The sequence below is a fragment of the Sphaeramia orbicularis genome, chromosome 13 (assembly GCF_902148855.1).
Source record: "Sphaeramia orbicularis chromosome 13, fSphaOr1.1, whole genome shotgun sequence".
NCBI classification, from domain to species: domain Eukaryota; kingdom Metazoa; phylum Chordata; class Actinopteri; order Kurtiformes; family Apogonidae; genus Sphaeramia; species Sphaeramia orbicularis.
The window spans coordinates 25,738,674-25,752,144 of record NC_043969.1 but is presented as its reverse complement, the minus strand read 5'-3'; the positions used below and the strand labels follow the sequence as shown (position 1 = coordinate 25,752,144).

At 37.2% G+C, this 13,471-nt stretch overlaps 1 protein-coding gene across 1 annotated transcript in view; it reads left to right on the top strand.

Annotated features, from left to right (window-relative positions):
• grik4 (glutamate receptor, ionotropic, kainate 4) overlaps positions 1–13,471 on the top strand; it is a 475,408-nt gene that overhangs the window by 402,388 nt on the left and 59,549 nt on the right. Inside the window, exon 9 of the mRNA XM_030152304.1 lies at positions 8,506–8,667. Coding sequence (XP_030008164.1) covers positions 8,506–8,667 — 162 coding nt within the window. The remainder of the gene's footprint in view (positions 1–8,505; positions 8,668–13,471) is intronic.

Sequence of the window (13,471 nt, the reverse complement as noted above, 5' to 3'; positions counted from 1 at the left end):
ACAACGCAGATAAATGTGATCTAACTAGAGATGTAAGATTCTGATCTCCAGATGTAAACATATCAGGTCCTTAGTGTCTTTATAGGGAGACTACAGTCTTTTCTGTGTGAATGGAGTCCTGTCTGAGAAATGACTCAGATCCCAAATTAACAACTATTTTGTGACAAGTGGTGGTATCTCAATCAGAAAAGCTTTGTGATGATCTTTAATATCTTTTAAATAGAAAGCAAATTATGATTATACCAGGTGAGCTCTGATCTGCATAAAGTGATTGCTTTGTGAGACAAGTGACAACATTGGCAATCAGGTCACATTTCCAGCAGCTCTGTGGTCTGTCCCTTTTCTTCATCAAAAACTAACTTAAAAGTAAACTCACTAAACATGTCTGTAATATCTATCTATCTATCTATCTATCTATCTATCTATCTATCTATCTATCTATCTATCTATCTATCTATCTATCTATCTATCTATCTATCTATCTATCTATCCATCTATCCATCTATCCATCTATCCATCCATCCATCCATCCATCCATCCATCCATGGCTAATATGCTCTACTGCACAGGTGTCCAACAGGTGTCCCGTGGGCCAAATCTGGCCCGCCAAAGGTTCCATTCTGGCCCACAGGTTGAAAGTGCAAAACTGAACCTGGTTGTCCAAATCATTTTGGTTCAGGTTCCACATACAGACCAATGTGATCTCAAATAAAAATAACAACACAATAACCCATAAATAATGACAACTACAAATTTTCTTTGTGAAAAATTGTGGAGAAAAAAAATTAAGTGAAAAAAATAACATTACACTGTGAAAATATTTACATTTACAAAACTATTCTTTCACAATAAAATGCAAATAAATACATAAATAAAAACAAAGATGAACAACCTGAAATGTGCAATTTTAAAAATATTCTGCCTGTTACTAAATGTTTTGTGCATTTATAGATCCACTGTGATCTGTAGTTGTGTTAATAATAAGAGATGTAATATTGTAGAAATTGTTAAAATTTTAGTTCCAAACTCCAAAATTTTAACAATATTCTGCCTGTTACCAAATGTTAATGTAACACTGTGTGTAATGTACATGTATAAATAATACGTCAAGGCATAATATTGTTAAAATTGCATGAATCTTTCTAATGAAATTTCTGTTTTTTCGGGTTATTCACATCTTTTTTTGTAAAATGTAAATATTTTCATAATTTAATTGGGGTTTTTTTTGTACTAAAACAAAAAGGAAAAACTTGGATTTGTCATTATTTATAGGTTATTAAGTCATTATTTTACTGGCCTGGCCCGCTTGAGATCAAATTGGGCTAAATATGGCCCCTGAACCAAAATGAGTTTGACACCCCTGCTCTACTGATCTGAGACTGTTGTAAACACTAGGTGAATGTTGAGTGATGTTGGGAAACTGATACAGTGTTATGCTTGACCAGAGTTTGACCTAATTAGCTGCAGGTTAGATTGTCTTTGACTATAGATATATTAAGGTGGATTCTGTGTGGTCACTTTAGAAAGCCAAAGTCCTGCCCACTTTGGTTGTGTCCCAAAGGACCTTTGGGGGGGGCACAAGTACATGAAGGGGGGGGGGGGGGTCGTGAGTGACAATAGCGAGTACTGTTGTACATCACAACAGTATAAATCACTGGGCACATACTCTGTATATCACCCCCCACCCCCACCCCACCCCCAATCGCATATGTGTTTTTGGGGAATAGCAGAGGAGAGCGTACTTTCATTTTCTCACAGCTTTATCTACAGAGTATATATCCTGCCCCATCCTCCTCATATAGGTCTGTCATGTTACTTTTAGAAATACATACCACCACCCTCCACCCCTCACACCCAGTCCCACAAATTTTTTTCGGGCATGGCATGGGGGGGGGGGGGGGGTCGCCAGTAGCCTCATAGTGCTGTTAATGGGGTTCAAAAAAGATTGAGAAACCATGATGTGCAGAATTAATTGCATTCAATTTTTCGATTTAAAAGATAATCTTAGTCAATAAAGTCAGTGTTTGTTGTAAAAATGACAAAATATCAGACTGTGAAAATACCTAAATACAGGCTACACAACCCAAAAGTTCCCCAGGTGACATCAGCGCAACTATATCTGTTCACGATATGTTCCGAGTTGCTGAAGATGTCTATGCAGCTTCAACATCATAAATTTTATAGTTAGTTTCAGCTCTTTTAATGCTTTTTCACCCCACTGTTCAAGATTGAGATGAAATGTGAAAAGGCAGTGGTTGCTTCCGTGTAGGACTATGACAATCCATTAAGCTGTTTAACCCAAAACTACATGTTTCTTTTCTGTCTTTTCCACAAATATGACTTTCTTGGGTTGCAAAAAAATATTATTATATCTTATGATATGTGTAAATGGTAATACCTATTGTTGTCATCATAGCAATTGTGCGGACTCCATTGAGTAGAGTTGGAATATTAAAAATATTGTAGTTATAACTGGTTATCTTTGTAATGTACAGACACCATAGTCCAACTGAACCAAGTTTAGCACATGTGTTCAGGGGATTTTTTTTGGACATGGTTTGTAGTGAATAAAAAAAAGATAAACAAACTAAACTTTGAGGGAATCAAAAAGTGCTTGAGCATTGTACAGATTACCTGGTGCCACTATTCCCTACATGTATCTGAAAGCATTATCTATTAACAGGAAACTTCCGAATACTGTGAACAGACAGTTACTAACTTTGAGATTCAGAGATTGTATAATGCATTGAGCAGAGATGCAGCCTGATTCAGTGGTTGCTCTTAGAGCCTCGAGAATTACTATAATCTCAGCATTTTCATCCTGTTTAGGGAGATGGGAGCAGTGGACAAAGAGAAGAGCTGAAAGACCATGGTTGATCTCGAGGTTTTTGCTTCCTTTTGTATATCCTGTTTTGGATGGTGGATTTGTAATAGCTTAGACTACAGCAAAGGCATACTGGGTGAGTCTGTGTGAGTCTGTGTGCATTGGTGTGGATAGGTAGGGAGTGTTTAGGAGTGTTTGGGTAGGGTTCATGACAAGGTATCCCACTATCAGCTGCATCCGTCCTCACGGGATCTCATTATTCACTGCTCACACTGGCAATAGGATAGCAAACACAAAGTGGTCACACACGCAGGCATTTGTTGTGTTGACACGTGTGAATGGTCCGTTATATGGAGGGGTCTGTAGGAGAAAGCACTAGAGCTAAAGGATATAGAAGTCCACATAAAATTATAAAGAGGGCTCTGAGAGAATAAAAAAGGAGACAGAAATAAAGAATAGATAAGACTTTCAGATCGCCAGGGTTCCAGAGGGAAAAGGGCATGAATTGGTGAAGCAACAGTTTTTGGTTGGTTGGCTCGGGCCCCGGCTGCTGATTGATCTCCAGGTGACAGCCGGTGTCGGGGGCCCTCGGCCAGACTGTCACTAACTCGCACTCTCCCACCCCCGCTCATTTCGCTCTGCCGCTCTCTCTTTCTCCCCCACTGCTTTTTAAGACCTCGGTTGTGCCAACTAATATCTCACCTTCTCTCTCCGCTCATTCAACTACTTACTCTCTCACCCTCATTCACTCTTCGGCTCTCTGTCTTCCTCATCGTCGTTCCACTCCTCTGTGCTTTTCAACACTTTTGAGATGACAGTTGGTTTCTCCGTTGCTCTTTTCGACCCGCCAACTCGGCCTTTTTGTCCCCCCCCCCTTGCTGGGGACCAACTGTCTTCTATGTGCTGTCCATTTCACACCACCTATTTAGTATGCAAGACAGCAAAAATACCTATGTGGGGACATTTAGTGTGTGTTTGTGTCTGACCCGGTGTGTGTTTGCATGGCTATCTGATTGCAAAAGTCGGTGTTTGTGCCCTGAAACACCACAAACGCAGCACATTAGTTTTCTCCAGACATAGCCTAAGGATATTTTGGTGACCTTGGTCTTCAAATGTGTATGCGCATCTGTTGCTCAATTATAGGGATTTCATTTCCCTGTGTGTGGGTGTGCACATGCACTCTGGAGTTTCTGTTTTGTGCATGTGCTCATATGTGTATTCACATGCATACATGCAAGCACCCTTGAGGGGCATGCTTAATGATAGGCTCGTTTGCACAGCTCTGCCTCTAATGATCTATTAAAGTACACTTAGCCAGTAATTATATGGCCAGTCCCAAAAGACTTTTGAAGCTCCATAAGGGACAGCTAAAGATACGCAAAGACTGTGGAAATGTAGTTTTTTATGTGAGACACGGTTATCAATGATAATTTGGATTTAACCTTTACTCTTAGGTTGTAATTGCCAAAAAAAAAACCAAAAAAACAAAGACTTTGTTGATTGGTTATGCTGGCCTTGTCTTGATCGCATTGGTGGTTATAATTTAGTCAGGGATCGAGTGTTCTTCAGACTGTCCTGAAGAACACTCGATCCCTGTTAAAGCTCTCCTCATCATCAGACTCTGTTGTACCGTATGTTTAGATCCAGGGCAGGAATTAATTCCACTGTGTTGCCCACTTTTTAAATTGCATTCACTCATAAAATAGCAGATTAAGAGAACCAAGTAATCAATATCATTAAAATAACACTTTTGTACTTCAGCAGAAGAATCACAAAGAACAGCTTTTTTTTAACCAGACCATTAAATCATTATAATCATTATCTTAGTCATTAGCAGCATTGTCTCTTTTGAAGCAGCTAGAAGCCACTTAGATTTCGACCTCTAATTAGACAATGCGTGAGTGTGAACGTGTTGTTTTTTTCTACACTCATTTTTCTTAAACCCCCTTCGCACTCTCTTTTTGTCCAAAAACCTAGATTTTCACTTATCTTTTGTCAGCTGTTTTTAATCCATTTTTCTTTCATGGCTTTATTCAGCTTTTTGGATCCAGACATAGGGAATCTATCAGGATGAAAACAGTGCGTTATTAGTAGAATGGCAACGCAGCAGATGTGCCCTGCTGACTTCTGGCACAGCTGAACATTTGGGATTTCCAGGTTTCTGTGAGGCTGGCATTGGGGATAATGGGCCTCCTACTCACAGTCAATATCTGCTGTTTCCCTCTGCCATACTCTGCTCTGAGTCTGTATCAATGCCGTCCTCACAGTGTAGTGACTCATGCTTGGCCCTTTTGGTCTGAGAGCTTTTTCCTCCTACCTGCTTATCAGTTATTTAATTCACTGACCTATTCACTCTTTTCATCTGTATATCCATTATCTGATTTGTCTAATCCCCCTCTCATCCATTTTCATCTTTCAGATGAAAAAGGGCATTTTTGTGTTTTTCATTTTAAGGTTGTGGCAAAGCATAGCTCTAGAGTCTGTGATAAATCTGAGCACCAGTCAAGATTTGCTCTACTTGACAAAACTGTATTTTATTTGTTTGCTTGTATGCTTTGGATTTTTGTTTGTTTTTGTGTGATTTGGCAGTTGGGAAAGTTTTTACTAAAGCTGCAAATCAAAGACCAACAGCGCCTTGCACATGATAATAATACATGGCAACGTTGTGATTCTATGATACTTATTTATACAGTGTTTTTACTTATTTATTATTTATTCATGTATTCCGTGCACAATGCAAGACAATCATCTATATCATGGATGTCAAACTCATTTTCGTTCAGGAGCCACATACAGCTCAATATGACTAGTAAAATAATAATAATGTCAATACATAATGTCAGTTCCAAACTTTTCTCTATGTTTTAGAGTGAAATAAATACACTTACATTATGTAAATGTTTACATCTACCCAAACTGTTTGTTAATAAAATGTGAATAACCATGAACAACATTTGCATTACATCTTACAGATCGCAGTGCATCTACAAAGGTCTAAAACATTGGTAACAGGCATAATATTGTTAAAATTGTGCTTACTTCAGTTGAGTCCTTTCATGTTGTTCATATTTGTTGAATTCATTCACATTTTTTGTACAAGGATAGTTTGTAAATGTAAATATTTTAGTGCAATTTTAGTTTTTTTTTTACAATAAAACAAGGAGAAAATATTGGAGTTATCATTATTTATAGGTTATTATGATAGTATTTTACTGGACTGACTGACTTAAGATCAACTTAGGCTGTATGTGGTCCCTGAACTAAAATGATTTTGACATCTTTGACTGTTTATATTTCACAAATTCATCGCTCAGGCTGAATTGAACCCTGTATGTTTGACACCTCTGATCTATATCATGATGTCTATTTAACTAAAAATAAAATTTTAAAAAAATCAGCAGAAAGGAAGAATTATTTATTCATTCACCATGAATATGTAAAATCAGATCACACAGTGTACGAAAATGTGCCCAGAGTTGTAAACACATTCACACTGACTACATTTTTCATGTTCAGGTGTGTCATCTCTTCAATAAGTTGTGACTCTTATGAGAAATCTTTTGACAGCACTTCCATGTTTCAGTAAAAATATTGAGGTTATTAAATATTTTTTGCCTTTGTATCAATGAGACACCTCAAGAGGAAATAATATGATGTATGCCCTGCCTCCATTTTCTCCCACTTCCACTGTTTATAATCAGATGGTATACTTTTGCCCATTCATTTTGGTTCATCACATTTGCATTCTTAATGGACTCCCATCACTCCAGTGTCACACACTACATCTTCCCTCCCACACACCATCTTTTTTTCCCACCTTAGTCTCCTCGCTCCCACTTACCATCCCCTCCAAAACCTGCTTATCTTCAGACTCCATGGCCTTGGTGACAGACAGATTGGTAGACTGGTCCTGGTCTGGCTGTCATATGTTGGATGGCACAGCGGCTGCCAGGCGAAGTCTGCCACCTGAGGGGAGGCTGGGCTCTGACACTTCTATTAACCTTCAGGAGATGTCCATTCCTCGTCACACCCCCGCTTCCGCCTTTTACACTCTTCCTCATCTCTATCTCCTCCTGTCCTCTGTCTGATGTCCCCCAGGCCAAGGAAAGCCATCTTGTCCCCAGAGCAAAATAGCCAAATAACAAATACCTGTATTTTCCTCTCTTCCCATCCACAGGCATTTCAATATGCCACAGATTTCAGTCTCACTTTCTCAATTATCCGTTTGTCTCGGTGTCCTTGTTTGTGTATTTTCTTTCTCCATTCTCTCTCAGCCTCTTTTTGTTTCTCTTGTTAATGCTAGGTCATGGGCTTTGCAGTTTTGTATTCATATAATGTGTTTTTGTTAGGAAACGTATATGGCCAAAACAAAATGCATAATTTTGTGCAGTGATGCATCGCTAAATGGTGGAAATGAACGAATTGCTGCAGCTTTCTCATGTCAATCAACCAGAATAATGGAAGATAATGAAAACTAAATGAGACAGATTAAATCAGATGTAAACATGTTTGATTAATACAAGACATTTTTGCCCTGGCAATGATTCAGTGTATCATTTAGTTTTATTTTAACCCATAAAGACCCAGAGCTACATTTGTGGCAGTGAAATGAATTTTTCTCTCTATTTAATCTTTCTTAAGTGATTCATCACCATTTATTCAAATTTTATCCTCTGTATTTTGTTTTTTTTTCCCCCTTTATTTAATTTATTGATTATGTAGATGTTCATTAAAGCTCAGATTAAAGTTGAGAGTTATATATAAAAACAGAGAAAACTGAAGAAAAAGTCACTTATTCAGTCAAATCTATCATTAACTGAACATAAACCCAGTGTCTCCATCCACTGTCATTGATCCAACTCCATGGGTTTTATTGGTGAATCAGTGTTGTAGAAGATGATAGTGTTTCCATGGTAACTATGGCACCTCTGAATGTCCAAATGGGTCACTTATTTAGGTCATTTTTAATTAATTTTGTTCATTTTTATTCACTTTATTTCTTTTCTTTTTTTTCCATTTTGGGTTTTTTTTTTCTACATTTTGTTACCTCTTATATTTTTTCCATTTTGTTCAGTTTGTGGCTTATTATATCCATGTAAGTTATTATTTTGTTGCTTTATTATTCAGTTTTGTTCATTTTATTGATCTATAATTGGATTGATCTATTTATTGTTCATTATGGAGCCTCTGAACGTCCAAATGGGTCATATCTGATGACCATAAAAAGATGACAAACTGTATTTTACACCAATTATTTACATGTATTGATAGAATTAGTGGATCAGCAGGTATTAAACAGTTTATATCAGTAGATGGTTTTGGTCATCAGTGGATGTTTGGGTCTTTATGGGTTAAGAAAATTTGGACAGACTGTGGGTGAATATGGGTGTACCAGTATAAGTAAAATGCAATCAGATTTGAGGGTCTGTATCAATGTTTGTTTGTGTAAAACCCCTGTCCTGTTCTCCCATCAGGTAATATCTGTACAGTAATAAAATAATTAAATCCAACAAATAGGGGGAAATGATCTAAGGTTCAAAACCCTCTTAGATTAAAACTGTCAAGCAACTTGTGGCACCAGTACACTTATGTTGGAGGCACAGGACAGGTTGAAAAAAAAAATGCAATCATACTAAAACTAATTTCTTATTTTCTGTCCTTCTCTTTTTCTGTCACTGCAGGAATTCTCTTTACTCCGACTGGACGATGTGGCAGACCAGCGAGTCAACATAGTCGGATTCTCAGTTTTCAACAAAACTCATCCCTTCTTCCAGGATTTTGTGCTAAGTCTCAATCGTTCCTGGCAGGAGAATTGTGACCATGCTCCCTTCGCTGGCACCCCAGTGAGTTCACAGAAAACCCACAAATGGTCCCACACCATGAAGGCCTAAGCTAAACATGTAAAAATAATGGATGAATTGTCCTCATTTATTTCCTTAACAAGTCTAAAAAAATAGAGCCTTGTTCACTATAGGTCTTCTGGAATAATTTTGTATCTCAAAATGGTTAACATGAACTATGAAGTCATTTAGAAAAAAAAAATCCTGTGAAATATACAGTGTTGACATTTATCCGGTTAACTGCTGTAGTTTGCAGGTGTTGCTGTAGGCAGTTGTTGTTTCCCAGACAGCTCATTAGCAGCGTTTGGCACCCTCCTTATTACATGTATAATGGCATCCTCCTTGTTAAATTTGCTTCAGAGGAAATGCAAAGCAAACAAGTGTCTTACCTTCACAGCATCCCCTCTTAAATCATCCATTGTTCATCTAAACAGAGGCGGTGGCGTCGAAGTTAACCCACTGTGCTCCACCTAGTTGAATGTGTGACTTTAAAAGAGCCTCACAGCCTACTGTTTACCTTTTCTTACGGATGTTGCAGGTGTGTATTTTAAAGCAATATATATATTAGGAGATAATTTGTTTGACCTTCTGGCTTATTTCTTACATCTAAGGCTCCACTTACTTTATTTATTTATTTTTTTTATTAAATTAAATTACATTAAATTAAGATCCTTTATTGTCAGTATATAGTACATTTTTTTTACCACACACTGAAATTCAACCTCTGCTTTTATTCCATCTCTAGAACATGCAGGTGCACGCCACACACTGCAAACTAGGAGCAGCGGGCTTGCCATAGCAGGCGCCCGGGGAGGAAATGGGGGGTGAAGTGCCTTGCTCAAGGGCACATGTTCCCTGATTATACAGAGAGGAAAAACCTGAGCGTTAGGTGGCATCTGTATCACAGCGTTCTCATATCCGTTTTAACAGATGAACTCATCTGAGTCTTCAGTGCAAGATTCGGCAAATAAAATGTTATTAAACACCTGCATTAACATCATGAGTGTCACATATTCATAAATTATTGCTTTTTATGGGACCTAAATTTATGGGTTTGATCTGACACCCCAGTAAACCCTCTAAATGCTAAGCACCCTGACACATTTGTCCAGAAGTGTCACTCGTTTCAAGGGGTTATTTGTAATATTGTTATTCCACACTCTCATGAGCAGAGGGAAGTCACGACAGTACCAGAACACACTTAGGACATTAAAAACACAAATCACCTCCATTTTCTATATGGTATGTGTTGTTAACAGCTGCACTAAATGTCTGTTTGAAATTTTCCAACCAATGTCAGAACTGTCACAGTTCTGTCACAGTCAACAACGACCAAAATTAGCAAACACTCAAACATATAACATAGACACAAAGAAACTTTATGTCTTAATAAGCCTCATAAACAAACTCATGTAGAAGAAATGCTGTGATTTCACCATCAAAGTCCATTCTTTTCATTTAGATCTGTGTCCAGTGGTGAAAACAATGACAGCGCTTCAAGATTTTATCACTAGTTGTTTCTTTACAGTTCTCATCCCATCGGCTCACTTTCTGACACTTTGGTCAAAGCCCCATGGTGTTAGTTTTCCACACCATGGGAGACCAGGAGACTGACTCACTACTCCCTCTAGTGGTCACACAAATCCAATGGCCTGTCAGTATGGATATATTCAGTTCACATCTGTATGAGCCTGTTTACATGCACGCCAGTACTCCCATCATCATCCGATTTCCAGAGTTATCAGATTATTCAAGTGATCATGTAAATAGGATAATCTGATAGGTTTAACCAAAGAAATCAGATTAACACACCTAGATTTCTCCCCAATGCTCCAATGTGCACGTGTAAAAAAAAATCTATATAAACGGAAGTTACGCAGTGACAATGTGATCCTAAGGAAATAGGTAATCAAATAATGAAATGAAGCATAACAGCAACATGTAACCTATTTTGTAGTCTTATTAGCTTCCACATTAGGTCAGCTAATGCTGACATCATAGGGGTTGCCATGGGCAACAAGACAAGACTGTATGTTTTGAAATTTGACAGGAAGTGTACATGTTACATCATAACGTGTGTATATACTCCGAAAGAAATCAAAACAAACGTGTAAACCAGGATTTTTAGATTATAGCATTTCTTTCTTTCCACAATATTTTTATTAACTTTTTAACAGCATAAAATCAGGCATTTACAATCAATGTATGCTGTCAGTTTGCTTCATTAAACTCAAAAACAAGAAATACAAAAATAAATAAATAAAGACGGCTGCAATCTAAGTCCAAATATTGTCCAATAATCCTGCTGATTATCTTCCTAATCCCCAATCAGGTGAACCGTCCATTAGATGTCAGAAAACACTGAAAAGTTTTCAGTCTATACCAAGGTCCAAAATGGCACCCTCAGTTGGTTATAGCATTTCTGAAGTGCATGTAAATGCACCGCGTCTGACTACAGCAGTAATCAGATTACTCCCAGTTATCGGATTTTTATGGTCATGTAAACAGGCTCATTAATCCAGTAATCCATCTGCATCTTTGGTATAATTTAAGAGCTTTGTATTCTAAACACTCTAATAATATTTTTTGGTCATTTTGTAATATTTGAAAGTCGAAAGACTACATATACCCCATTTAAAAAATAAAAAAACAAAAACAGAGCTTCTCCTGAGCCAGATTCCCTTCTTTAAGAAATGTTTTAAAAATACCACAAAAAAAAGAAGTTCACTTGTTTCCCATCATTTATTAGTGTGAGTAATTGTGATGATGAAGTTTAAAGCATGTTTTGAAAACATTTATAAGCTGACATTAAGTTATAGTGACAAAAAATACATTTAAAATAACATTTATAGCTAAGCATAACATTTTCAGATGAATGTTATAACATTTCATTTACTGATATGAACTTATCAAAGTAATGAGGCAAGTCACAAATCCTTTGTAAAAGACCTTCAGTGGTAAGACTTTCTGTAAACTTTATAAATGAATTAATCAGTCCCCTATTTGAAGTTGAGTAAAAGCAAAAATAAACATAATCTTACAGACACCCTTAACCCTCTTCTGCTTCACACAAGCTGGGTGGAGAAACAGGTTAAGGCTGCATGAAAAACGTTGTGTTCTGTGCACAGCGGGTCACTATGAGCCTGTGGCAATTAAGACTTGTGACTAATTAGCTAATAACTAGAAAGAATAAAGGCTGATGACGGTAGAGCAGGAAAGTGATTAACTCATTTAGACATGCACATAGATAATATGCTGTCTTTTCATCTACAGTAATTAGGTCTCCGGGAAATGTAACCATGGGGTTCGTATATACAGGAATTGCCTATAGCTGACCTTCTGTATGTAAAGGGTGAGGTATTTTATGAAGTTGAAGATCAAGACTTGTATGATACCAATGAATGCATAATGGCTTCATGAAAAGGAAGGTTAATGCCAGAGCAGTTAATTATGCAGCCAATGACACTAACTTCATGTAACATTCATTTATCTGCCTGTATATTCACAAATTATCTTCTAAACTGAAGTAAGCAGACAGACATAGATATATCTTCTTGAGACCCAGCAATGCATTTTTGTCCTCTGTAGGGGACAGAAGGTTCACAGCTTTACTTTCCATTGCAAAGGACATTCATTAAAAATTCAGAAAAAACTGTTGCGCTACGCTGTTTCCAATCTAGACAATTATTTAATGTAAAAAAAAAAGCCAGAACTCGTACTTGTTTCTAGAGAGGATATGATTGAGGGATGTTTTCCTGAGACTGAAGTATCAGTAGGTACCCATGATTCAGCTGGAGTGGTGTTGGAGGAGATCAAAACCTGAAAGCTTTTAGATAAAGTATTATTATTTTTAAGACAGGGTTGGACAAGTGAGTGCATCATCATGGTAGCACATGAATGTTCCACTGTAACCAAGGTGAGTTCACAAATAATGAAACTAAACATCCATTTGAGCAGCTAAGTGGCTCAGATTACTAAGGCAAAGAATTTATCATCGCAAACAACATTTAGAAAAGGCTCAGCTTTGGCTGATGGAATCATGAAATATTTTGTGAATTCTCATCACTCTGTTGTTTGTACTCTACTAAAAAAAACTGATCAAAGACAAAAGAGAGCAAACAATTTCACCTGCATGCAGAGGGAAGCAGTAATGAGTAAATGTCATGACATTATTAGTTCATGTCAGAGATGTTACAAGTAGGATATGAACAGAAACACTTTTTTTCTTTCATATTTTTCCTTGCTTCAACATTTAATTTCACTCTTCCAACCACTGGGACATTATATCCTGTTGTCAAACCTTAACCCTTTAACGCCAAACGTATCATATTTGATACATGAGTTTTGAAGCCCTCTACATGATCAGTGTGATTTTTTTTTTTTCTTGAAAAACCTGATGTATACAATTAGATACATGCAATACACAGATAATCCACCAGGAGGGAGGAGTTCATTCACCACAGTTTCTTTCTAGTGACACTACAAGACTGTCATTAATGAGGACGGAGGCAGAACTTTGCCAATTTTGAAAAGGAATTACCAATTTGTTCGACATGTTTGTGTTGTATTATGTTTCTGTTTGTTCAAAAATAATAATATTTGAGCATTGAGGCCAGATGTATCGAATATGATACAAAATTGAAACTCATATCTATCCTCATATATCCTCATATATCATATGGAAATTGATATTTGAAAAAAAATGTTTTTTTTTTGGTTGTTCGGAAGGACCAATAAAGGCTCCAGTTTCAAAGAACTGGAATTTTCTGTCAATGATTTAATGGTTCAGGCTTCACAGGGATAAATG